The sequence below is a fragment of the Callorhinchus milii genome, unplaced genomic scaffold, assembly GCF_018977255.1.
Source record: "Callorhinchus milii isolate IMCB2004 unplaced genomic scaffold, IMCB_Cmil_1.0 Scaffold61, whole genome shotgun sequence".
Classification (NCBI taxonomy): Eukaryota; Metazoa; Chordata; class Chondrichthyes; order Chimaeriformes; family Callorhinchidae; genus Callorhinchus; species Callorhinchus milii.
In genome coordinates, this window is record NW_024704802.1 from 294543 (window position 1) to 321993 (window position 27451).

Genomic DNA, 27451 nt, shown 5'->3' on the forward strand with positions numbered 1-27451 from the left:
ATTGTTTTTGGTTTTGGAGGGATTATTATTAGGCTCTGTGTGGAGTAAGGAAACTTGCCAAAGGTTTCGCCCTCTGCCTGGAATTGAACTCAGGTCTCTCACTTGCAAAGCGAGTGCTCTAACCACTGAGCTACAGAACTGCAGACAAACACACACATACACAAACGCACACAACAACAACAACAAGATTATAGTTGTATATCGCCTTTCATGTCGGATGTCCCAAGGCTCTGACAAACACACACTACACTCACAAGCACAAAGTCACACAAATACACACACCAAACACACAAACACACACACACACACAAACAAACGTACACACAAGCAAACAGTTGAACACATATACACACAGAGACACAAAAAACCCCGCAGAAAAACACACACACAGACAGAGACACTCACATAACCACATCGAGACACACAATATATATAGATATACTCAAAAACACACAACACAGCAACAAAGACAAACATACACACAAACAATCGCTCATACAGACACACAAACACACACACACTTACGAAAGCACTCACAAAAGCACACAGACCCACATACACAGGCAAACGCACACATACACAGAGACACGCAAACAGACACACAAACACACAAAAGAATATGCATTGACACACACACGCGCAAATACATAGACAAACACACAAATGCACAAACGCATGCACTGACACACACACACAGACATACATAACACAGTGTTGTCTTGGGTTAATGTTAAAGTGTGCTTCAAGAATCTAAAATAGAAGTGCAAAGGCGGCAAAGCTCAGTGACTGAAGGCAGAACCCAAAACAATGGCAATATAAGGTCAGGAGGTACAGGGACACGAAAGTCCTTGTGGTTAAAGGGAGAATTGAAATTGAAACATATTATGGATATAACCATATAAGGAGTTGTTTTTCTTAAAAAAGACAGTTTTGTCTGGAGTTATTCAGTTGTCTTCAAACAAAGGTGTGTTAGATATCTCTCGGGAACGGTAGCGGAGCAGTTCGAGACACGACCAGTGCTGTGAAAGGAATCCGGTCGGTACCGTTTTGTGTCTTCTGTGTTATTTTATTGTTTCATTTACTTGTGCATTACCTGCTATTTTGATCTGAATATAGTGACTGAACTCAACTAATTGGTAAACTGAAACGGGTCATTCTAAAGTCGTTGTAGATAGTTGCAAAGGACACACACACACACACACATTAACACACGTTGAGAGTTTGATGTAAACGATGGTTTATGGCCTCACTGTCACACCGATTCCTGTCAAAATATTCAGCCGCACTGATCAGACAGTCACAATAAACACATTGAGATATTGGAGTCATTCAGACTCTGGAGACACAGTGCGTTAGTTACCACAGTTTCTGTATTATAAACTCCGGGTTCCTCAGACCCTCACACAGTCGCTTCACTCCACAATCTCCCAGATTCTTGCTACTCAGGTACAGCTCCGTCAGTGAGTGGTTTGTGCTGAGAGCGGAGGTCAGATCCTCGGTAAAATCAGCTGTCAGATTGTTACTGTCCATCCTGGAGATCAGAGACACAGAGACATAACAGGGATCAGAGTAAACACTGTGTATAACCCACTGTCACTCACAGTTTGTTTGATGCCGGACAGGTTGCAGGAGTTCATACACACAAACACACACACACACACACAAAGACAGACAAAAACATCACCGCTGACACACACTTGCTCTCACACACACAAATACACACAAATACACACAAACACATGACCCACAGAAATATACACACAAACACAAACAAAGTCACATAAACAGAGAGACGCGCAGACAGACACACACACAGACACACACATACACACATAAATACACACACTCACGCACGCAGACAAACAAACACACAACCGCGCTCACACAGAAACATACACAATCACACCCAAAACCTCACCCACGCAAACACATACGTACGCAAACACCCACACAGAAACTCGCACAAGCAAACACAAACACACACAAACAATCAATCATTCACACAAACGCACACACATATCCACACAAACACAACCACACGCAAACACACACACAGAAAAAAACACACGCACGCACAAACACGCACATACACACACAAACATGCATAAACATTCACACAAACACACACAAATACACACACACAGAACCACACAAACAAACGTACACGAAAACAGACTGACAAACACGCACACACAAACACCCGCAAACATACAAACGCACATAAAGACACACTCAAAAACACAGAATCACAAACAGAAGCACATCACATACAAACAAACGCACAGATATAAATAGACATACATAGATACACACAAACACACACAAATATACACACACAAAAACTCACACGCACACACAGAAACACACAAACACACACAAAAACTCACACAAACACTCACAAACTCATACACACAAAATCGAACACACGCCAACACACACACACGCAAACATAAGCACAATCACTCGCACAAGCACACATACAAATATAAACAAAATGGCACACAAACACACACACGTACATGCACATATAAACAAACACATGACCCACAGACAAATACACTCAGTCACACACACAAACGCATGACCCACAGACAAGTAAACACACACACAGAAACACACGCAAACACACACATGCAAGCACACACACACACAAACAAACACATGTCGCACAGACAAATACACTCACACCGATACAGATACACAGACAAACATACACAGAGAAACACACAGAAACAAACGCACACACTCACAGAAACACAAACAAACGGACACACACAAACAAACGCAAACATACACGTAAACACACACACACGCGCGCGCGGAAAAAAGCACACAATTATACACACACACACACACAAGCACACACAAAACACCCACAGACAAATACACACAGAAAAAAACACAAACATAAATACACATACACAGAACCAAACACACAAACGTGCAAGCACACAGACACAACCACGCACATACCCGCAGACACACACACACTCACACACACAAACACACACACGGAAATACACAATAGCATCAATAAAATTGCATTTACAGAGCGCCTTTCACGTCGGCAGGACGTCCCAAAGCGCTGAACAGTCAGGTGTCGGGGCCTGAGCATGGGGGAGGGGTGGGGAGGGGTGGGGAGGGGTGGGTGGGGGAGGGGTGGCGAGGGGTGGGTTAGGAGTGAGGGAAGGCAGAGAGGTGGGAGGGAGACCAAAGGCACGATGGAAGAGAAGGGTCTTGAGACCGACCTTGAAGGAATCAAGAGAGGAAGTGAGGGGAAGGGACCGTGGGATGGAGTCCCAGAGTGTGGGGCAGAGAGGCTGAAAGCCCGGACACCGATGGGAGGGCGGTTCGGGCGGGAGACACGGAGCAGCCCGGAGCCCACTGGACAGAGGGAGCGGGCAGGTTGGTAGCGAGTCAGCAGGTCAGAGAGGGGAGGAGGGGGCGAGGCCATGGATGGCCTTAAAGGTGAGGACGACGATCTTGAACTCGATCCTCTGGGATACACACACACAATCGCACACACTCACAGAAACACACACAAACACACACAGTCACAGGAACACACACAGACACACACAGAATCGCACACACTCACAGGAACATGCAAAAACGCACACAACAACAACTAGATTACAGTTGTATATCACCTTTCATGTCGGAAGTCCCAAGGCTCTGAAACACACACACAAGCACAAAGTCACACAAATATACACACCAAACACACACACAAACAAACACACACACACAAACAAACGTACACACAAGAAAACACTGTCGAACACAAATACACACAGAGACACAAAACCCCCCGCAGAAACACACACACACAGACAGACACTCACATAAACACATCGAGACACACAATATATATATATATATATACTCAAAAACACACGCACAAACACAAACACAGAAACAAAGACAAACACACACACAAACAATCGCTCACACAGACACACACACACTTACAAAACACTCACAAAAACACACAGACCCACATACGCAAACGCACACATACACACACAAAATCATATGCATTGACACACACACACACACACATACACACACACATACACAAATACATGCACTGACACACACAAACAGAGACATACATACACACAAAGTGTTGTCACGGGTTAATGTTAAAGTGTGGTTTAAGAATCTAACATAGAAGTGCAAAGGCGGCGAAGCTCAGTAACTGAAGACAGAACCCAAAACAATGGCAACATAAGGACAGGACGTACAGGGACACAGAAAGTCTGTTCACACTTACACACTGGATGGAGGGACTGATCAGGAGAGAATAAAATGTGGTTAAAGGGAGAATTGAAACATTTTATGGATAGATCCATGTATGGAGTTGCTTTTCTTTAAAAAAAGACAGTTTTGGGTGGAGTTATTAAGTTGTTTTTAAGCAACTGTGTGTCAGATATCTCTCGGGAACGGTACCGGAGCAGTGCGAGACACGACCAGGGCTGTAACAGAAATCCGCTCGGTACTGTTTTGTGTCTTGTGTATGATTTTATTGTTTCAATTATTTGTGTATTTCCTGCTGTTTTGAACTGAATAAAGTGACTGAACTCAACCAATTGGTAAACTGGAACCGGATCATTGTAAATTTGTTGGAGAGAGTTGCAAATGTTTCGACCAACAGTCACACACACACAGACACAGATTCGCAGACAGAGACACACACACAACGACACACAGACACATTAACACATGCTGAGAGTTTGATGTAAGCGATGGCTTGTGGCCTCACACTGTCACACCGATTCCTGTCACAATGTTCAGCCGCACTGATCAGACAGTCACAATAAACACATTGAGATATTGGAGTCATTCAGACTCTGGAGACACAGTGCGTTACTTACTCCAGACTCTGTATTTTACACTCCGGGTTCCTCAGAGCCTCACACAGTCGCTTCACTCCATAATCTCCCAGATTATTGCTCCCCAACCTGGACACAGAGACACAAACACAGGGAATATAGTGTAACAATACAATACACATTGACATGTATATACAGGAGCCTTTCACGTGGGGAGCAAGTCCCAAGGCGCTGACCAGGGTCACACACACAAACACACGTGCACACACACATCACTGTCTCTCTCTCTCTCTAATTCTATCTCTGTCTCTCCCTCAAAACAGTCACTACGTTTTATAATATATTCTCTTTCACCGTCTCTCTCTCTCTCTGTCTCCATCTTTGTCTTTCACTTTTTGTCGGTCCCTCTCTTTCAGTTTCTTCTCTGCCTCTCCCACAAATCACAGTTGTTGCGCGTTATAACATACTCTCTCTCACTGTCACTCTCTTTCTCTCAGTCTCTCTCTCTCTCTCTCTCTCTCACTGTCTCAGTCGCTGTTATCAGATTCTATGAGGCTGTCCCTCATTCTCTCTCTCACTCTGTATCTCTGAGTCATTTTCTCTCTCAGTCTCTCTCAATCTCTCCCGCAATTCCTCCAAATCTCTCCCTCTCATTCACTCTGTTATCTATTTCCCCCCAAAACACACATTCGCTACACATTCAAATATATTTTCTCAGTCTCTCTCTCTCTCTCTCAGTCAATCTCATTCAGTCACTATCTCTGTCTCTCTGTCTCACCGACAAAACATACACTCAATGCACATTATAGTATAATCTCTCTCCATTTATGTCTCACTCAGTCTTTCTCTTTCTGTCTCTCTCTCTCTCTCTCTCTCTCTCTCAGTATCTCTCTCAGTCGCTCTCTAAGACTATGTCTCTCTCTCTCCCCCTCTCTTTCTCGGTCTCTCTTTGACAGTCACTCTCACATTCTCTCCCTCTCCCTCTCTCTCAGTCGCGCATTCTCGCCCTAAAGTCTCTCTCTCTCTCTCAATCTCTCACTTTCACTCTCTCTCTCCCTTTCTCTCATTCTCTTAGCCTCTGTCCTTCAGTCTATCTCACTTAGTCCCTCTAACTCTCTCCCTCTCAGCCTCTCTCTTTCTCGGTCTCTCTCTCTCTGTGTCTTTCGGACTATCTCTCTCTCTACCTCTGTCTCTCAGTCTCTATTTCTCTCAGAACTCTCACAGTCTCTCACCTACAAGGCCATTCACGGCCTTGCTCCCTCCTACCTCTCCGACCTACTATGCCCCTACCTACCTGCCCGTACCCTCCGTTCCTCTGGCTCCGGTCTGCTCCACGTCCCCCGCCCCAACCGCCCTACCATCGGTGGTCGGGCCTTCAGCCTCTCAGCCCCCAGGCTCTGGAACTCTACTCCCCAGTGCCTTCGCCTTGCTTCCTCCCTTTCCTCCTTCAAGGCCGGTCTCAAAACCTTTCTCTTTGACCGAGCCTTCAGCTCCCCTCTCGACTCTCTTCCCCCTCCTCGCTCCCTCCCTTCCCTCCCCTTACCCTGACCATTTCTCCCCTCCTCGCTCCCTCCCTTCCCTCCCCTTACCCTGACCATTTCCCCCCTGCTCGGGTCATGACCCAACTGTGCAGCGCCTTGGGACGTCCTCCTGACGTGAAAGGCGCTTTATAAATGGAATCTTGTTGTTGTTGTTGTCTCTCTCACTCCGTGGCTCTGAGTCACTTTGTCTCTCAGAGTCTATCTCTGTTTGTTACTCTCCCTCTGTCGCAGTCACTCTCTATCTCTCATTCTCTCACTCAGTTTGTCTCTCTCAGTCTCCCTTTCCCAGTCTCTCACTCTCTTCCAGTCTCTCTCTCAGCCATTGGATCTCTCAGTCTGAGCCAATCAGACTCTCTGTCTCTCTCCCAGTATTTCAGTCTTGCTCAGTGCCTCTCTGATTCTCTCTCCTCCTTCCTTTCTGCTATCTTTCTCTCTCACGCTGTCTCTTTCCCTCTCTTTGTCAGTCTCTCTCACTGACTCTCTGTTTTTTTCTCTCTCTCTCTATCTCGCAATAACTCTCTGTCACCCACAAAACACAGTGTCACTCTACTTTATAATATCTCTCTCACAGTCTCGCTCTTTCTACGTTTTTCTCTGTCATTCTCTTTCTGGGTCTCTCGCTCTGTTTTTTTTCTCATTCAGTCTCTCACTGTCTGTCTTTCTCTAAGTAGTTCTCTCTCTCAGTCTCCCTCGTAGCTTCCTTGTCTCAGTCTCTGTCGGATTCTTTTTCTATCCCTCTTTCTCTTCTCTCAGTCTGTCTCTCTCAGTCTCACTCTTTACGTTTCACTCTCTATCATTCTCTGTCTTCGTCTCTCGCTCGATTTTTCTCTATTCAGTCTTCATTCATTATCTGCCTCTCGCATTCTTTCTTTCTGTCTCTGTCTCTTAGTCCCTCTCACAAAAAATCACAACACGTTATATTTCTTATCCCCTAGTCTCTGTCTTTCTCATTCTCTCTCTCTCTCTGTCTTTCTCTCAGTCTCTGTATCTCTCTGTCCGTCTCTCTCTCAGTCCCCCTCTATCTCTCAGTCTCTCTCATAATATCTCACCGAAATATTTTTTGAGGGAATTATTAACCCTGGAAAAGCGATCTGCAAACTCGCTAACAACCGGATTATGACTGACTGAGGCAAACAGACACGAGTGGAGTAAGAAAACATCCGTAAGGTTTTGCTCTGCCAGGAATCACCCCCAGGCCCTCTCGCTAGCGAGGCGAGGGCTCTACCCCCTGAGCTACAGGGCTCAGACTGCAGTGTGTGAGCAGACACAGGCTAACTCAGGGCTAAAGCTGTGTAGACTTTATTCTGGGGGAGGGTTTTGCACAGACGTTTTGGCTGTAAAGTTACCAACTAAACACTATCTCAGGACATGATTTCTCTCCAAATGTATTTGCGTCCGGGAGCTAAAGCCGTTTGGGAATACACATGGAATCATTGACCTCAGTGAGTTAAACGTCTCAGGATTAGGTAGGAAGCCCCAACATTATACATGTCTGAGCCGGACACACACACACACATAGAACCCGCAAACAGACACGCATGTACACAAAGATACAAAAACAAACATACACCGTGGGACCAGAATCAGATGCACCCGCACATGTGCACACACGCAAACTGTTTCTGTCCCTCACAGTCTCTCTCTCGCTCTCCGTCTCTCTCTCTCTCGGAATCTCAATCCCCGTCTCTGTCTCTGAATCTCTCTCAGTCTCTCTCTTTCAATCTCCTGATCACTCACTCTCTCTCTTTCTGTCTCTCTCAGTCTCTCACTCAATCCGCAGTTGCATACTTGGTAATATATTCTCTCTCACTCTCTCTGACAGAGTCTCACGCTTTGTCTCTCTCAGCCACTCTCTCTGCCTTTCAATCGCGCCCTCTCTCAAACTCGTTTTCTCTCTCTCTCTCTGTCTCTCTCACTCGGTGCCTCTCTTTTCGCTCTCTGTCTCCCACATATCACAAAGTAAGTTCACTTGAAAATATAGTTTCACTCCCATTCACTTATCAGTCCCTTTCTATCAGTGACTCTCTCGCAGTCTCTCTTTTTAACTCTCTGTCTGTCTCTCTCTCTCTCTCTCGCAGTCAGTCACTCTCTCTCCTATACTCTCTCTCTCATTCTCTCTCTATCTGTCACAGTCTCTCTCTCCGTGTCTCCCCAAAGCATAGTCACTGTATTTTATAATTTATTTTCTCTGACAGTCTCTCTCTCTCAGTCTATCTTTCTGTTTCTGTCTCTCCCTCTCTTTCTCTATGTCTCCCTCTCTGTCAGTTTCTCTCTCGGTCTCTCTGAAAAACACATTCACTACACTATACAGTACATTTTCTCTGAGTGTTTCTCAATCTCTATCTTACTCACATTCTCTCTACCTACCTCAGTCTCTCTCTCTCTCATTCACAGTTACTCACTGTCTTTCCCACATAATTCAAAGTCACTACACTTGGTAATATATATTCTACACAGTCTGTTTCTCTCCCTCTGAGTCTCTCTTTCTCTCAATCTCTCTCTCTCACAGCAAGACTCTCCCTCGCTCTCTCTTTCTCTCGGGCTCTCTGAGCCTCTCGCTCAGTCTCTCTCTCACTCTGTCTATTGCTTTCTCAGTCTCTCTCAGAATCTCTTTCTCCGTCTGTCCCGCGGTTTTTCCCTTTCTCTCCCTCTCTCTCGCTCGCTCTCTCTCGCTCCCAGTCTCTCTCCGTTACTCCAACAAAACACACAGTCAATACACTTTAAAATATTTTCTCTCACTGTCTCTCTCTCTCTCAGATTTTCTCTCTGTCGGTGTCTCAGTTTTGCTTTCTGTTGTGCTCTCTCTCTTTCTCTCTCTTTCTCGTAGTCACTCTCTCTTTTATAGTCTATCCCATTCCCTCTCACAGTCGCTCACTGACTCTCTCTCTCGCTCTGTATCTCTCATTGTCTCACTCTCTGTATCTCACCCTCCACAAAACAGTCACTAAACTTTGTAATATATTTCTCTCATAATCTCTCCCAATCGCTCTCTCTCTCAGTCACTCTTTCTCGATCTTTCTCTGTAATAATAATAATCCTTGCATTTGATATAGCGCTTTTCACGTCGGGAGGACGTCCGAAAGCGCTTCACAGAATATACTCTAAAGTGAATTGACTGTATATTTGTGGGCGAACGCGGCAGCCAATTGCACACAGCAGTGTCCCACATACAGTCGTATATTGAAAATGACCAATTTATTGTTGAGGTTTTTTTTTGAGTGATTATTATTACGCTCTGTGTGGAGTAAGGAGACTTGCCCAAGGTTTCGCCCTGTGCCTGGAATTGAACTCAGGTCTCTCACTTGCAAAGCGAGCGCTATAACCACTGAACTGTAGGACTCCACTACTGTAATTCAGTCTCTCTATCTCTCCCATGAAACACAGGGACTGCACTTTGTAATATATTTTCAGTCTTTCTCAGTTTCTCTTCCTCTCAGTCTCTCGCTCTGAGTCGCTCTCGCGCTCTCTCTCAGTCTCCCTTTATCTCTAACTCAGAGTCTCTCTCTCTCTCTCTAACTCAGTCTCCCTCTCAGATTCTTTCTCGCTGTCTCTCCCACAAAACACAGTAACTACACTTAATAACATATTTTATTTTACAGTTTCTCAGTATGCTTCCATACGGTCTCTCACTCTCCATTTTAGTCTCTCTCTCTCTCATTCTCTCTTTCTCTAACTCATTCTCTTTATCTCTCTCTTTTTTCTCTCAGTCTCTCTCTGTGTCTCACAAGAAGAAAGTCACTACACTTTATAATATGTTCACACTCACCCTCTCTCTCAGTCTATCTCTTGCTCTCCGTTTCTCTCCCAGTTTCTCACTCCGTTTCTCTCTGAGCCTCTCTCGCTCTCTCTGACTCTGTTTTTCTCTCACTTAATCTCTCTCTGTCTCTCGCTCTGTCACTCTCATTCTCTCTTTCTGAATCTGTCTCTCTCTTTGTCAGTCTCTTACACTCTCAGTCCCCGTCTGTCTGACAGTCACTCTCACATGTTCTCATTGTCTCTCCCACGAAATATTCACTGCGCCTTATAATATATTTTTGTCTCAGTCTCTCTCACTGTATCTCTCTCTGTGTCTCTCACAAAACACACAGTACTATACGTTATATTTCCTCTCTCATTCTATCTCTCTCTTTCTCTCAGCCTCTTTCTCTCTCTCTTAATCTCTCTCAGTCTCTTAGTCCCTCTCTCAGTCTTGTCCACAAAACAAACAGACACTACACTTTATGATACATTTCCTCCCCCAGTCTCTGTCTCACGGTCATTGTGTCTACCTCAGTCAAATCCTCTCTTTCTTTTTTGGCTTTCACTTTCTCTCCCTCTCTCTCACACAGTCACTCTGCCTCTCACTCTCTCTTTCTCTCATGAAGACGCTCTCTCTCAGTCCCTCTCAATCTCTCTTTCTGACTCTCTCTCCATCTCTCTCTCTCTCTGGTATCTGTCATTCTCTCTCAGTCACTCTCTCTCATTCTCACTGTCTCAGTCTCTGTCTCACCCCCAAAACAAACTGTCACTACAATACACAATATATTCTCTGTCACAGTGTCTTTCCCTCTCTCCCACTCAATCTCGCTCCGCCTCTCGCTGTGTCTTTCTCTCATTCAGTCTCTACCTCAGTCTCTTTCAGACACTCTGTGAATCTCTCTCTTTCCGTCCGTCTTTCTGTCCGTCTCTCACTCTTCCTGCCTGTCTGTCTGTTTGTCGGTGTGTGACTGTCTGTCTGTATGTCACTCTGATACTCTATCTCTGTCTGTCTGTCTGTCTGTCAGTCTGTCTGTCAGTCTGTCTCTCTGTCTGTCTGTCTGTCTGTCTGCCTGTATCTCTCTCTCTGTGTCTGCCTCTCTCTCTCTCTCTCTATCTGTCTGTATCTCTCCCTCTTTTTGTCTGTCTCTCTGTCTGTGTCTCTCTCTGTCTGTCTGTCACCCACCCCCCTCCCCCACCCATCACTCTCTCAGTCTCAGTCTCTGTCTATCGCTCTGTCTTTCTCTCATTCGGTCTCCCCTTCAGTTTCTCCCACAGCCTCTCGCCATGCCTCTCCCAGAAAATACATTCACTATATGTTATATATCCTCTCATAGTCTCTCTCTCTCTCTCTCTCTTACTCTCTCTCTCTGTCTCTCATTGTGTCTCTCTCTCAGTCTCTCTATCAGTCTCTTTCTCTTAGTCTCTCTAATAATCTTTCCATCTCATCTCTCTATCTCTCTGTCTCTCTCTTACAGCGTCTCTCAGCCTCTTTCTCTCTCCGTCTCTCTTTCTATCTTTTACGCAAAACACACAGTCACCACAGATTTTAATATATTTTCTCCACAATCGCTCTGTCTCTCTCTCTCTCTCTGTTTATCTCTCCCAATTTTGTTCTCACTCTCTCATAGTCCACCTGTCTCAGTCTTTCTTTCTCTCTGCCGCTTTCTCTTTCTGCTTCAGTTTCTTTCTTATTCTCTCTCTACCAGGCTCTCACTCACACTATCTCTCAATCTGTCCATTGCTCTATCTTTCTCTCACTCAGTCTCTCTCGCATTCTCTCTCTAAGTCTCTCGCTCTATGTCTCTTATTCTTCCTCTCTCACTGCTTCGCTCTTTATCTCTCAGTAGCTCTTTCTACCTCTCTCTCTCTGCCTGTCAGTCTATTGCTCTCTCATTTTCTATCTCTCTCTCTTTCTTTCGGTATCTCTCCCAGTCTGTGTCTCTCTCTTTCTCTCGCTCCCTGAGTCAGTGTCTCTCTTTCTCCAACTCTCAGTCTCGCTCTCCATCTGTCGCCGTCTTTCTCTCATTCAGCCTCTCGCTCAATCTCTATCAGCATCTCTCGCAGTCTCTCGCTGAATCTCTCCCACAAACACACAGTCACCACAAATTTTATTTCCTCTCACAGTCTCTACCCCTTTCTCTCAGTCTGTTTATCTCTTTGTCTCTCTATCAGTCTCTTTCTCTCTCAGTCTTCCTTACTCGATCTTTCTCTCCCAGTCTCTGTCCCATTGTCTTTCCCACAAAACACACAGTCACTACGGTTTGTAATATATTTTGTCCACAGTTTCTCTCAGTTTCTCTCTCTCTCTCTCTCTTTGTATCTCTCCCAGGCTTTTTCTCTCTTTCGTAGTCACTCCCTCTCAGTCTATCTCTCTTTTTCTGTCCTTCGCTTATCTTTCTCTCTCACAGTTTCTCTCTCTCTCAGTATCCGTTTCTTTCTCAGTCTCTCTCTCACACAGTCGCGCTCTTATAATCTTTCTCTTTCCGTGTCTCTCACTCTCTCAGTGCTTCTCTGCCTCCCCCCCCCCTCTCTGGGTGTCTCTTGCTACTCACCTCCCTCTCTCTGTCAGTCTATTTCTCTCAATCTCTACCTCTCTCTCTCAGTCTCTTTCTCTCTCGCAGTTACTCTCTCTCAGTCTCTCGTGCTTTCAGAGAATGAGCGAGAGGGAAGCAAATGCGAAGTGACTGTGTGTTTTTCTTTGAGAGACAGAGAGAGCGAGAAGGAAACTGAGAGAGAGAGAGACTGAGTGACAAAGAGAGAGAATATGAGTGAGAAAACAACTGCAAAAGAAATAGAAAATGAGACAGAGTTAGTGAAGAGAGTGAGACTGAGAGGGAGAATACATTATTAAGTGTATGGTAGGAGGCTTTTTCCCTCTCTCTTAGAGAGGAGGAGACAAAGAGATTGACAGAGAAAGAGAGAGTGGCAGAGAGAGAGTGAAACAAAGAGACTGTGTGTGTGCGTGAGAGAGCAAGAGAGCGAATTTATTAAAAAGTGTAGTGACAGTGTTTTGTGGGAAACAGTGAGAGAGAGACTCAACGGAAGAAGCAGCGAGTGACTGAGATTGAGAGAGAGACTGAGAGTGAAAGCAAGAGACAGAAAGTGAGAATGAGAGAGAACGAGAGAGAGACGAGGAGAAAGACTGACAGCGATAGGAAGAAAAAAGGCAGTGAAAGATATATATCCAGTGTATTTTATGGGTGAGACAGAGAGAGAAAAAGAAAGATGGGGAGAGACTGAGCAAGAATATATATGTGTGTGTAGCGAATCTGTGTTTTGCGGGAGTGACAGAGAGACTGAAACTGTGAGAGGGAAAGAGACTGAGAGAGAGACTGAAAGAGAGAATGAGAGACATAGAGAAAGACTGAAAGAGAGACTGATAGAGAGAGACTTAGAGAAAATAACAGATACAGACGGACTTAGGGAGAGAGAGAGAAAGAGACTAATAGTAAACGAGACTGAGAAATAATATATTATAAAGCGTAGTGACTGTGTATTTTGTGGGAGAGACAGAGAAACACAACTGTTTGTGGAAACAAAGTGTAGCTGGTGTAAGAGACAGCATCAGATAACAATAATTATAATAGTAATAAGCCTTGAATTTGTTACAGCACCTTATCTGGACAAGACGCCTTAACATTCTGGGCTGCTGGGGCTACATGCAGTGGGATCTCCCCAGTGCCTGGTCCTGGCAGCAGCACAGTTTACGCTGAGTCTATTCCAGCAGCACTGTAACCCTCAGTCAGTGTGTGAGTGAGGCTAATGTCTTGGCTTCTGGAAGCCCGGCCTGCAATCTCCAGGTTCTGGGCAATGTATCTCTCTATTCTCTCGTTATCCGAACACTGTGAGCCCCAGACCTGGGAAAGAGAATCTCTGTGGCTGTGAGATCTCAGGAGATGGAAATGGAGACTCTTCACCAGGGCCAGGGGAGCCCACACCTGTCAGACTGATGTCAGGCTGAGGGAGATGTGTTTGGGGTGAATTATATTGTATCAGTGTTATAACATTGTACTGGAGAGAGGGTGTGTCTGCCCCTGGATAAATGGGATGGCCAAGCCCTCGGGAGGTTGTTTTACCCTGGAATACAGCACTGAGGGAGGAGCTGCCGCCAGGAGGAGAGGACACAGGAATCCTCCGGCCGAACCACACGGTTCAGGAGAGTGAGCCCTCGGGTCCTGAGCTGGTGGGAAGCTCAGAGGCTTAGAGGTTAGAAGGGTGTCTGTGTGTCAGAGACTCTGTGGTCAGGAGAACCATCTCCTGTATGAATAACCATGAAAAACCGAATGGCGTCTCTGAACGTAAGCTCTGGTCTGTCTGACCTGGGATCAAGTTACAATTTATTCAATAAAGTGAGCATCCCAGTCGGGAGTCAGGAACCAATCCCAATAACATCAGCAACCTGGGAATGCCACCGAAGGGCTCAGGGTGTGGAGCAGCCAGGTGTGCAGTGGAATGTCAGCCATTCACATCCCAATCCCCCAGGACAGGACTGTGGTGTGTGACGGCCATCACACTGTGACCCACTGTTCCCTCCAGCTGTGTCATACCATTCTCCCATTGATCAGCTGGTGTTTAGTGTCATTAAAGTCCTGGAGAATGGCTTTGAAATAAGAATAATAGGAATAAGATTTACAAACAGAGTAACTTACAGCAACTCTTGACACTTGTGCAGAGCAGGAACCAGACGCTGGAGACCCTCCTCCTGAATGTAGCAGTTCATCAGATTCAGTTGTTTTATTGTGTCACACAGTCCAATGGCCTGAGACACCACAACACAGTCTATCGGTGTCAGTCTCAATGCTTTCTCTGAAGAGAAGTCACCAAATGTCAGTGTGTGTACAGAGCCCAGTGTGAGCTGTGCCAGGGCTTGATTCTGAGACTCAAACAGGTAGTGGAGTGTGTTCAGCAGCTTCCTTTTCGCAGTGACGGTGTCTGTGTCTCTGATCTGAGTTTTAACCTTCTCCTTCAGCCAATCGATCACCGCACAGGTTGTCTGATGGACAAATGGGCCCAGAAATTCCTCCAGTGGATGAGCTACCTGTGGGGAGGAGAGACCCTCAACAAAGCGCAGGAATACCTCGAACCGGCCGCCATCTTGACTGCGAGGTTGATAAAAAAAATTCTGAATACTTTCTGTATTTGGAGACAGGAACTGAGCGAGTGCGGCTACGATCTCCTGGATGGTGAGGTGCGGGAATGTGTAGACCACACTGTGCTCTGAAGACTCTCTCTCCACAAGTTCCATGAGAAAGCCAGAGAGGAACTGGGAAGGCTGGAGGTTATATTTGATCAGATCTTCCTCATTAAAGACAATGTTTCTCTGGGAGACTCCAGTGAAGGCCATCTCACCAATCTTCAGCATCACATCACGGGGGCTTTCCATCTTGACACTGTGATGTGATAGTATGTTATAAATATAATAGGAGAAGAGTTGTGTGACTGTCTTGGGAACTCGCTGTTTGTTGCTGTGTTTCCGTGTAAAGAAGGGACCCAGAGACAGAGCGAGGATCCAGCAGTAGGACGGGTTGTAGCACATGGTGAGCAGGAGCTCGTTCTCCTCCACGTGGCTGTAAACAGCAGCCGCCACCTCCTGATCTTCAAAAAACTTGTGAAAATATTCCCTTCTCTCTTCACCCACAAATCCCAGGATTTCAGCCCAGACACTGACCTGAGCCTTTGCCAGTAAATGTAATGCAGTGGGGCGGCTGGTCACCAGCACTGAGCAGCCTGGCAGCAGCTTTTTCTGTATTAAACTGTACACAATGTCAGACAGTTTGCAGCGGAATTCAGGGTGTGTGCACCTGCGCTGAGGCTCTGTGTCTCTCCGACTGTCAGCGAAATCAATCCTTGCCCTGACTTCATCCAAACCATCAAATATAATGAGCAATGTCTCTGGGTGTTTCCACAGCTCCTCCAGAGCATCCCTGAGGTAAGGATACTGCTCCACGATCAGACGGCTCAGTGTTGCTCTGTCGTGAAGTCTGTTTAGGTCTCGGAATTTAAAAACAAATACAAAGTGGAAGTGAGGATAGATTTTGCCTGTGGCCCAGTCATGGACAATCTGTTGCACCATGGTTGTTTTTCCAATCCCAGCCACTCCACTGACTACTGCGGAAGTCCCTGTGGGAGAGTCAGAACCGCTTCTCTGAGAAGAAGGTAAATGACTTCCTTTTGAGAACCTGCTGTGGAACAATTTATCAGTTCGGATTTTTTCCAGCTCTCCCCGGAGTTGCTTCTGTCTCCACTCCTCGTGGTCTCTGCCTCTCGCCACCAGCTCATGTTCTACCAGTTTCCGGTGACGGAGATCAGAAATGATAGTTAACTCCGTGTTAACCAACTGAAACGTCTTCACCTTCTCCTTTATCAGGATGGTCTTCACTACGAGTTTCTCACATTGTTTCTGTAACGCCGCCTTGTGCAGTCGCTGAACGGCTTCATGTAAAACATTAAATAAATCATACATCAAATAGAGGAATTAATTAGCCTTATTAAACAACAATTCTTAGATTCAGCGTAATGTCTTTCAAGGACTGCCCAAAGCGCTGCACAAGATGTATTGTAAAGTGTAGTAATTACGTTTTGTTGGCAAACAGAGCAGCCGATTTGTGCACAGCGATGTCATACAAACAGCCGTGAAATGAGAGACTACATTTATTTGAGGAATTGTTGGCCAGGAAACCGGGAGAGATAAACTCCCTTCTCTTTTTAAATGGTCTGTGGGATCTTCAACATCCGTCTGATTAGGCAGAAAGGACCTAGGTTTAATGTCCAAATGACGGCATCTCCGACAATGCAGCCCATCCCTGAATTGCAATAGATGGTCAAGACAATCTTGTTGTTGTGCTTAACCCCACAACCTCTGACTTCAAGACAATGAAAACACCATCTGAGCCAGGCAAACAAGGGTTAAACCATTTGAATTTCCATGGTAGATTTCGGCCATTACATGATGACTTGTGAGAAGTCATCTCTGACTTATTATGAGAAAGATCATTCCAAATTAATATTTCCTTAAATAATTTAAGAATCCAACAACGAACATCCCTCCACCCCCGCCTCCTCATCTCCCTCCTCTCCGCTACACTATCCCTCTATCCTACCGCCCTCTCCCCTTCGTACTCCCCTCTCCTCTCCCTTCCATACTATCTCTCCTCTCCCTTACATAATCCCTTTCCCCTCTGTAATCCCCTCTCCCATCCATAATCCCTTTTCCTCTCCCCTGCATATTCCGCTCACCTCCACACGCCCTCTGACCCCATACTCCCCTCCACACTCCCCTCTACCCCCATACGACCCTCTCCCCTCCATACTCCCCTCTATACTCCCATTTACCTCCATACGCCCCTCTCCCTTCCATCCGCCCCTCTCCCTTCCATACGCCGTCAACCCTCCATACGCCCCTCTCCCTTTCATACTTCGCTCCCTCCTCCTATCTCCCCTCTTCTCGTTTATGTTTTCTGGATATCACCAGTGAATGGTAAACTGACAAACTGTTTATTTCAGAAGTGATTTATTGTCTTGAAACGTGACCCCCTCACATACCTCTCAGATCAATAGAGACGTCGGGTACACCACGGTCAATCGTCACTTCATCCACTAGACTGGCACCTGTTTGAATAGAGTTAATGACATTAGTTTGAAAGAATGGTGATTCAGTAAATTGTGAACGGAGGCACAGAGTAACATCACTCTGTGATGTGGAGTCCTGTAGCTCCGCATTTAGAGCACTCGCTTTGCAAGCAAAAGAACTGAGTTCAATTCCAGGCAGAGGGTGAAACCCTGGGCAAGTTTCCTTACTCCACACAGAGCCTAATAATAATCCCTCCAAAACCAAAAACAATACTAAATTGATCATTTTCAATCTACGACTGTTTGTGGGACATTGCTGTGGCAATTGGCTGCCGCGTTCGCCCACAAATATACAGTAAATTCACTTTACAGTGTGTTCTGTAAAGCGCTTTCGGACGTCCTCCCGACGTGAAAAGCGCTATATCAAATGCAAGAATTATTATTATTATTATTATTATTATCACACATTACCTTGCTGCTGTATTTCAGTCATGATTTTGTTCAGTTTGGGCAAAATTGGCCTCATTTTCACAAAGGATTCCCACATCACTTTCCGGGCCTGGGAACCTTTACCCATCACCAGGTTCAGAAGGAGTTTGGAGCTTTCTCTCCTCTGCCCACTGTTTGTGAGCTCAGTGAGTTTCTGCAGAGAGTGAGCAAAAATATGTTGAAGGTGGAGAGATCAGCAGCTGCATTGATGGTTTTGCTGGACTTGCTAACTCTCCTTTCACAAACTGCTTTCCGCTGTGATCATTCCTTTAATCATTTTCCCTCCCTTTCCCTCCTCAAATTCAACTTGGGTTCTAACTTTCAACTCTCCAGTGCCTGGAGACTTCCTCGCCATGCGAACGGCGCTATACAAGCACAATATTTGTTCTCTCTTTTGCGGTTCTACAAACACTTCTTCCACCACGCTGTACTGCTCCAACAGAAACATGTAGTGCATGACCTGCTCTATAACGTATCTGGTAGTCTAACAGTTTATTTGCCGTTCTATTGATTTCCTGATAAAACAGCAGAACATGGGCCATGCAGTCAGGCATGGTCTTTGTGAGATATGAAAAATGAAAGGGAAATGTTACAATCTGAGTAAAACCTACTTTGTGCTCCTGGTGGCTGAAACATTCTTTCTGTGTCAGCCTTGCGCTGATGTCCTCGACGCCTTCCTCAATGGCCTGTCCCAATCTGTCCCGGTAGAATTTTGTCAGTCTGTGCAGCTGGTATTCGTCGTAGAGTGCCAGAGTCTCAGTGAATAAAGTATTTGTACCTGTGAGCGACCAATAAAAACGTTAGTCAGACAATATTTTCTTATTATTCCCTGAAACATGTTTCAGGAAGTATAACCAAGTTGATTGTTGCAAAAGCCCTGAATAAATAAACCTCAATTGGCCTAAAACATTGTTTAGAAGCTGAAGTCAGACCGCAATAAGCCTGGCAAAGTTGGTATCATTCAAGCTCCACATCAGGGCTTTGGCTTCATAGTCCAGCCTAACAATCCACTGCAGGACTCCCCTCCAGATCTTTTGCAAATTATCTTCCGTATATTTCCCTGTTTACTGACCCACCCGCCAGTGGAAACAGATTCTACCTCTCAGTGGCATAACGGGATTTGAAAACAAGAGAGAGGATCTTCACGTCGATCAGTTCGGAAATTGGGAGCCAGAGAAGCAAAGCAATGACTGGTGGGATGGGGAGCAGAGCTTTGTGTGGGTCAGTATCCGGATGGCGGAGTGAATTGAATATTATGTATGGTGGAACTGTGGAGACCAGCAGGGAGGGCATTGGAAATGTGCAGAAAGGAAGTGCCAAAGTCGTGGATGAAGGTTTTGGCTGCTTTAGATGTGAGGTATGGAGAGAGGTCGCCAATGCGGTAGAGGGTTGATAAAAAAAGGGCTTGTTAAGGGAACGAATGTGGGGGAGAAAGGAATGCTTTCGTTCGGACCTAACACCTAGTATGCGCACGGATTTGATGAGTTTGAGGGAGAAGCCGGAGAGATTAAGGAGTTCGGACCCTCAGGAAGAAGATCTTGAGACTGAAATATGTGGGTTGAGCAAGTCCCCGATCTTCCATTCCACAAATTGGGAATTTGCTCAACCCCATCAGAGAATAACTGGCCTTCCAATTCCAAAGTATGTGCGATAAATGTGCACGTTTGTGTTTAAAGTTACTTAATAAACACTTTAGTTTTGTTCAATATCATCTCTTTATGACATTCCTCAAAAACAGTTAAATTGAAGTCATTACCTGTTGGTGTGTTGCGGGGTGTCTGGTCCCCACCACGGGTCATAGCAATGCCCTGTGTTCTTGCACTTTGTTCAGGCTCCGTAGAGGCCATCTCACTTGAATCTCCCAAAGTGGTGAAAACGTATCACAATGTTGTTGAGGAACACCAGATGTGGTCGCTGTTTCAGTCACCCCAGATGTGGATGTGTTTATTAGTGGTAACGGTGACCATTTAATTGAATCATTGGTTTTCTCGTGGCTCTGTATTTTAGAGATATGTTTCTTTACCAGCAACTTCCAACAAGTCGCTCAATTGCTCAATTGCTGCTAAGTGCAGCCCAGTTGGTCAGGTTCGCAACAGGTGTTGAGCCTTATTTACGTTTTTTCTATAGCGTCTGTCACAAGGCTAAAAGGAAATCCAGATGTGGTGGCTCTGGCAATATCACCAGGTACGCGTTTCCAATGGACTGTCCTTCTTCCTCACATTTGACATTTATCCTGCAATGAAGTAAATTACAAGATTGACGTGATGATAAATTCAGGAAATTAATTAGATATGCTCAGATTTCTCACTAAAACGCAATTACACATAAATGTACAAACGATTCTTGCAATTGTTTTCTTTCAAGTCATGAGGATGTCTAAAAGCATTTCACTGCTTACTGTGAATTATAGTGAATCAGTATTTTGTACACGAATGCAGCAGCCAATTTCACAGAGGGTGCGAGATAGGGAAGGGTGCGAGACAGGGAGAGCGGTACAGGCAGAGCATACAGTGTGGGTCACGCCCTCACTGCAAACACGCACAGTCCTGGACAGAGCACAAAGTGTCTGCTCCACAGTTGGCCACAGTGAGAAGTCAAAGAGATTTTGGTCAATGGCTAAAGCCGCGGCTTCTTGTTCTGCATTTGTCTCACATTTTGTACAGAAAGACAGGAAACCAGGCGCTGGGGATGTGCAGAGCTGAACTCACAGCCTCTGTCACTCTCTGCTGCTGACAGTCACAGCACGACAGCAAAGGGCAAAAATAACACGGAAATCAAACACAGCTCAAATATAACATCAACACACAGCGAAAGCTCAAACTGGGGCTGTTTGTTTCACTGACAATCGGACAGTTGTGAATCGAGATTTGGCGTATGTCCTCTGATAATTTGAGCTGCTGAACCATGGTGTGTTGAGTTCGCTCATGTCACCACAATCAGGGCGTTACCCACACAGCCCAGAACTGCAGCTTATATCGTTATTAACAGAGAAGCAGACCCTCAAAATGTCTGCTCTCAGCCACTGAGGCCTGGTAAAGCCTGGTGTGTGCCACCACCTCCATATCTACACACACAGACACACAGACAGAATGAGAGTGATACATATAGTCCGAGAGAGACACACAGAGAGAGATACATGCCGGCATCCAACGAGAGAGAGAGAGATTCACACTGTTAGATGAAGGGCTATTGCCAGAGAGAGAGAGAGAGAATGGGGCGGATACAGAGAGATTCATAAACATACAAACATACAGGTACAGAGAAGAGAGAGAAAAAGTTACACACATGCATAGAGAGAGAGACACACACATACACTTGCAATGAGATACACACACACACAAATGAGATACATGAATACGCTCACACCCAAGCACAGAGAAACAGAGGCAAAGAGAGATGCAATCACACAGAGAGAAAGTAAGAGAGGCACCACAGAGAAAGAGATATTCACACACACACACACACGCACAGAAAGAGAGATAGAGACACACAGAGAGAATGTTTATGAACGTGATGTGATGTGTGTATCTCTCCCTAAATCTTATCATAGCTGTCACAGGCCTGGACAACACACACAATGACTACTCTAGACCACAGAGACCGGGTAAAGCCAGGTGTGTGCCACCAACGCCGCACGCATATACATACACACATAAACACAGAGACCATGCACACAGACACATATACACACAGACACGTACACAGACACATACACATGCACACACAAAGCGCCGCATAATCATACACATAAACATAAAACACATGCACTAATGCGCATACACATACACACTCACACACACGTAGATACAGAGAGAGAGATACAGAACCAGAGAGAGAGATACATGTAGAAAGATATACAAGCAATAGAGATGTACAGAGACACACAGAGAGAGAGATTCACAGAGATTCACTGCACGCACTAACACATACACATATGCAGGCACAATTTAATGCTGCAGTTGTCACACACAGGCCGGGAGAGGCAGGGGACACAGTGTGGGCACTGCCCTCCCTGCGCCACAGTTGGCCACAGAGAGAAGTCAGAGCATTGTCAGTCAATAACTGAAGCCCGGGCTTCTTGTTCTGCATCTGTCTCATTGCTTATACAGAAAAACAGGAAACGTGGCGCTGAGTGTACTGACCACAGGGAATGTGCAGAGCTGAACTCACAGCCACTTGTTCCTCTGCTGCTGATAGTCACAGCACGAGAGCAAAGGGCATAAACAACATGTATATCAAACACAACTTAAATAAACCATAAACTTATAACAACAGCTCAAAATGGAACTGTTTTCACTGACAATCGGACGGTTGAGAATGTAGATTTCGTATAAATCCTCTTAATTTAAGCTGTAAAGCCATGTTGTATTATGTTCAGTTGTGTCACCATAAATAGGGAGTTACCCACACTGCCAGAACTGCAGTTTATATCTATATTAACAGACGAACAACAGCGTTTCCATAAATGAACCATTTCATTTATGGGTCTCAGTGAGATTCAGCAACAAGAAACTGACTGTAATACAAATACACACACAGTCACAGAGAGAGAGAGAGAAAGAGAGAGATACATACAGCCAAAGAGAGTTTGATATAGAAAGATACTTTTGCACACATAGGGACAAATAGGGATACACAGAAAGAGAAACACACATAGTCAGACAGAGAGTTAAATAAAGACAGAGACAGATACAAATACAGACTGGACAGAAACAGAAATACGGTTACACACAGACAGACATGTACGGACACACACAAACAGAGTTAACTACACAGATAGATACAGAGCGAGGGAGAGAGATACAGATACTCACAAATACAGACAAAGTCAGACGGAGATACAGACAGCCAGAAGATAGACAGAATGGATTATTACACACAGAAAGCCATCCACCAATTAACTAACAAGTGAATTCATACTGACAGCTCGGTAAACAGGGGTGAGTTGTGTGTGGGGTAAACAAACTTGCTTGAAGTTTTGCCAGGCCCGGGAATCGAACCCACGTCCTATTTTTTGGGAGGCGAGTACTATTTTGCCTGTGCTCCAACCACCAAGAAATCAACTTCAATTTCAAGACCCATTCACTCCTTTTCAAATCATTTAATCCCCTCGCAACACCCACACTGTACGATCTGCTTAACTCCCCCCCCCCTCCCCCAGCTCCCCCACTCTACTCTGCAAACCACTGTCTCCACATGGCTGGTTTTGGCCTCCTAGTCCCCCCCCCCCCCCACACCCAACCACCCCCCATGGCCTGCGTTAAACTTGCGGTGCCCACTCACTCCTCACCTTCAAGTCGTGCCTAATCGCCTTCCATTTTGTTCGTGCTAACTGTCACCTATTCCTCCCTCTCCCCTTAACTTGGGTGCAGACTCCTCCACTGTCAAGCGCTCCAGGACGCTACCCCCGCGTGTAGGGCGCCATGTAATTTTATGTTCGTGTTATCAGCTGCAGGACTCCAAAAATCTGCAGATCAAAAGTGACCTGGTGCTGAGGTTAAACGTTAATGTAAATGACGTTGAGATAATTGATTCCTTGAGCCTACCTTCGTGCTGCTCTTAGTGCCCAGTTATTGACGGGAGTGAATTCCCTCCTCCTGGCCTCTCGCTCTCTGAGCTGCCGATCTCCTGTTCAGAGAAAAGGAAGTGTTCACTTGATGGTTCTGCCTCAGACACAATAATCTACAAATATGCTGCTGTCTGTCTGTCTGCCCAACTTATGGTGACAGAATCTCCTCTCTGAACCGTGGTTGGCTGCAGTCCCGATCGGTGTGCTGGAAGCATTTGATTGGTTTGAATCAAGAAAATCCTATGCCCCAATTGCCATAAAAAGAGCATTCTGCCATCAAATTATACAATCCATGTTGGTTTCAGACTTCTGGCACACCAACCTCTATGGCACACTATCCCTGATATTCCTGAGCCTCACAGTAAAGAATCCTGCCCTGTATCTGTGTCAGCGCATTGGGACATCCTCCCGACTTGAAAGGTGCTACACAAATGTAATCTTGTTGTTGCTGTTGTTATTCTTGTTCTTGTTGTAGAAGAGTCTCGTTGGTGCTGAACTGGCCTCAATGTAACATGCCTGGCAATGGGATGTGGGAATCAAACCAGCCCTCTGTTACAGTCTCTAGTCCAGTTCTTCAGTCAGGGGGAGCCGCAGTATTGTAGGGCACCACTGCTGTTAATAGCACATCCCAGCCTGGCCCAAGGGCAGGACCTGGAGGGGAAGACCAGTCACGGGGGGCAGGGAGTCCTGAAATGGGCATAGCGGAGAGGATTGCAAAGGAGGAGGATCTGTAGGTGGAGAAGGGTGGGCTTGGGGAAGGGAGGGGCTTCTGTGAGGGTAAAGAGGTGCGTGGTTGGGGATGGAGCGCGGTCGAGTTGGTTGGGGGTAGTACAGGTGGGAGTGGAAGTGATGGACAGGGTGTGGGTATTGGGCGAACCAAAGTTGAAATGGTTCTTGAGTGGGATTAGGCTGTGGGCCGCCAGTTGGATCCCCTGATGCAAACTAACAGCTGATTGTCAGGAGCGGCTGCTTCATTGCTGCGGGTATCAAACTCAGCCCAGGACAGGCAGAGCACACACTGTAGGTACTGCCCTCTACACGCAGACTCACAGTCCGGTATGGGCAGAGCAAACAGTGTGGGCAGAGAGACAAACACACACCCAAACAGAAACATACACAGACACATACACACAGATACAGAGGGAGATTCAATGCTGGTGTGAAATGCAGCCCTGGAAGCAGAGCACAGTGTGGGTATTGCAGTTTATTTCTTGATTAATGGAGAAACAACAGCATTTCCACGAAAACACAATTACCTTCGCAGGCCACAATGAGACAAAATAACTAGAAACTGACTGCAATACAGAGACAGAGAGAGAGATTCACACACACGGACAAATATTGAGTGAGAAATATAGAGAGATACAAATATGGCCTGAGAGGTGAGGCGGGGGCAAAGGTGGGTAACGTTACTGAGGTGGCAGAAGGCAGTCATGGAACTGATGTTTGGCAGAAAGTTGAGATGTGCATCAACCAAGATGCATACACACAGTCAGTAAGACTGTGGCACAAACAAACAGATACAGAGGCTGAGAGGCAGACACTGATGCATAAAGAAAGAGAGAGCTACACCGCAAAGCACAGATAGAGAAGCACACACATACACTAACTGCTGCTGGTGTCACACACAGCCCGAGACAGGCAAAACACACAGCGTGTGTGGGCACTGCACTCCCTACACACACACACAGCCAGGCATCCCGAGACAGGCAGAATACACAGTGTGGGCACTGCCCTCCCTGCTCCAGAGTTGTCCACAGTGAGATGTCAGAGTGTTTTCAGTCAACATGTAAAATACCGGCTTCTTGTTCTGCATTTGTCTCTCATAATTGTGCAAAAAAAACAGGAAACCAGTTACTCGGAAATGTAACCACAGAAGGATGTGTAGAGCTGAACTCACAGCCTCTCATTCCTCTCTGCTGCTGACAGTCACAGCACGAGAGCAAAGGGCAAAAATAACAAGTAAATTAAACACGGCTCAAATATGCCACAAACATACAGCAACAGCTCAAATTGGAACTGTTTGTTTCACTGACCAACGGACGGTTGAGAATGTGGATTTGGTGCAAATACTGTTAATTAGAGTTGTAAAACCATGTTTTGTCGAGTTCACTTGTGGGCACTCAATCAGTGCGTTACCCACACAGCCCAGACCTGCAGTTTATATTTTTATTAAGAGACAAACAGCAGCGTTTCCACAAACGTACCATTTCCTCTCTGGGCCTCAGAGACGCTCTAACCAGTAACTGAGTGGAAGGAACGCTGGGACTGGGGGGCAGGAGGAGGGAGTGGGCTGGGACTGGGGGGCATGTGGAGGCAGTGGACTGTGGCTGGGGAGCTGGAGGAGGGAGTGGGCTGGGGCTGGAGGAGGGAGTGTGCTCGGGCTGGGGGGCAGGAGGAGGGAGTGGGCAGTGGGCAAGTGGAGGCAGTGGGCTGGGGGCAGGAGGAGGCTGTGGCTGCTGGCAAGAGGAGGGAGTGTGCTGGGGCTGGGGGAAGAAGGAAGGAGTGAGCTGGGGGCAGGAGGAGGGAGTGGGCTGGGGGCAGGAGGAGGGAGAGGGGAGGGGCAGGAGGAGGGAGAGGGGAGGGGGCAGGAGGAGGGAGAGGGGAGGGGGCACGAGGAGGGAGAGGGATGGGGCAGGAGGAGGGAGAGGGATGGGGGCAGGAGGAGGGAGAGGGATGGGGGCAGGAGGAGGGAGACGGATGGGCTCAGGAGGAGGGAGTGGGCTGGGGCAGGAGGAGGGTGTGGGCTGGGGGCTGGAGGGGTTGGGGGCAGGAAGGGCTGGGGGCAGGGGGGGCTGGGGGCAGGAGGGGGCTGGGGGCAGGAGGGAGCAGGAGGGGGCTGGGGCAGGAGGGGGCTGGGGCAGGAGGAGGCTGGGGGCAGGAGGGGCAGGAGTGGCTGGGGGCAGTAGGGGGCTGGGGGTAGGAGGGGGCTGGGGCAGGTGGGGCTGGGGCAGGAGGAGGCTGGGACAGGAGGGGGCAGGACGGGGCTGGGGGTAGGAGGGGCCTGGCGGGTGGGGCTGGGGGAGGGGGGCTGGGGGCAGGAGGGCCTGGGGCAGGAGGGCTGGGGGCAGGAGGGGGCTGGGGGCAGTAAGGGGGCTGGGGCAGAAGGGGCTGGGGGCAGGAGGGGGCTGGGGGCAGGAGGGGGGCAGGAGGGGCTTGGGGCAGGAGGGGGCTGGGGTCAGGAGGGGGGCTGGGGGCAGGAGGGGCTGGGGCAGGAGGGGCGGGGGCAGGAGGGGCAGAGGGCGCTGGGGGCAGGAGGGGGCTGGGGGCGGAGGGGCTGGGGGCAGGAGGGGGCTGGGGGCAGGTGGGGCTGGGGCAGGAGGGGGCTGGGGGCAGGAGGGGGCTGGGGGGGCAGGTGGAGGCTGGGCAGGAGGGGCAGGAGGGGGCTGGGGGTTGGAGGGGCTGGGGCAGGTGGGGGCTGGGGCAGGAGGGCGCTGGGGGCAGGAGGGCCTGGGGGCAGGAGGGGGCTGGGGGCAGGAGGGGGCTGGGGGCAGGAGGGGGGCTGGGGGCAGGTGGAGGCTGGGGCAGGAGGGGGCAGGAGGGGGCTGGGGGTAGGAGGGGGCGGGTAGGTGGGGGGGGGTCAGGAGGGCGCTGGGCGCAGGGGGGGCAGGAGGGGGCTGGGGGCAGGGGGCTGGGGCAGTAAGGCTGGGGCAGGAGGGGTCTGGGGGCAGGAGGGGCGGCTGGGCAGGAGGGGGCTGGGGGCAGGAGGG

At 47.4% G+C, this 27451-nt stretch overlaps 1 protein-coding gene across 1 annotated transcript; it reads right to left on the minus strand.

The window, feature by feature from the left end:
• Positions 1-4165: 4165 nt before the first annotated feature.
• Positions 4166-23889, minus strand: LOC103172038 (NLR family CARD domain-containing protein 3-like). The gene is made up of 9 exons (XM_042345570.1): positions 23719-23889; positions 23463-23657; positions 19929-20405; positions 18784-18950; positions 18155-18326; positions 17657-17722; positions 14764-16546; positions 4934-4964; positions 4166-4201 (listed from the first exon to the last, which is right to left on the minus strand). The coding sequence occupies exons 3-9, from the start codon at positions 20017-20019 to the stop codon at positions 4166-4168; spliced, it is 2346 nt and encodes a 781-aa protein (XP_042201504.1). The 5' UTR covers positions 20020-20405; positions 23463-23657; positions 23719-23889.
• Between the last annotated feature and the right edge of the window lie 3562 nt (positions 23890-27451).

What these genes read in the sequence shown, in the direction of transcription:
- LOC103172038 (XM_042345570.1), bottom strand. Translation starts at nt 20,019, where the DNA reads ATGGCCTCTACGGAGCCTGAACAAAGTGCAAGAACACAGGGCATTGCT. An exon ending in TCAGCCACCAGGAGCACAAA is followed by an intron (nt 18,327 to 18,783) that starts GTAGGTTTTACT and finishes CACTCTCTGCAG; the next exon opens with AAACTCACTGAGCTCACAAA. An exon ending in CGTCTCTATTGATCTGAGAG is followed by an intron (nt 16,547 to 17,656) that starts GTATGTGAGGGG and finishes TTTTACATGAAG; the next exon opens with CCGTTCAGCGACTGCACAAG.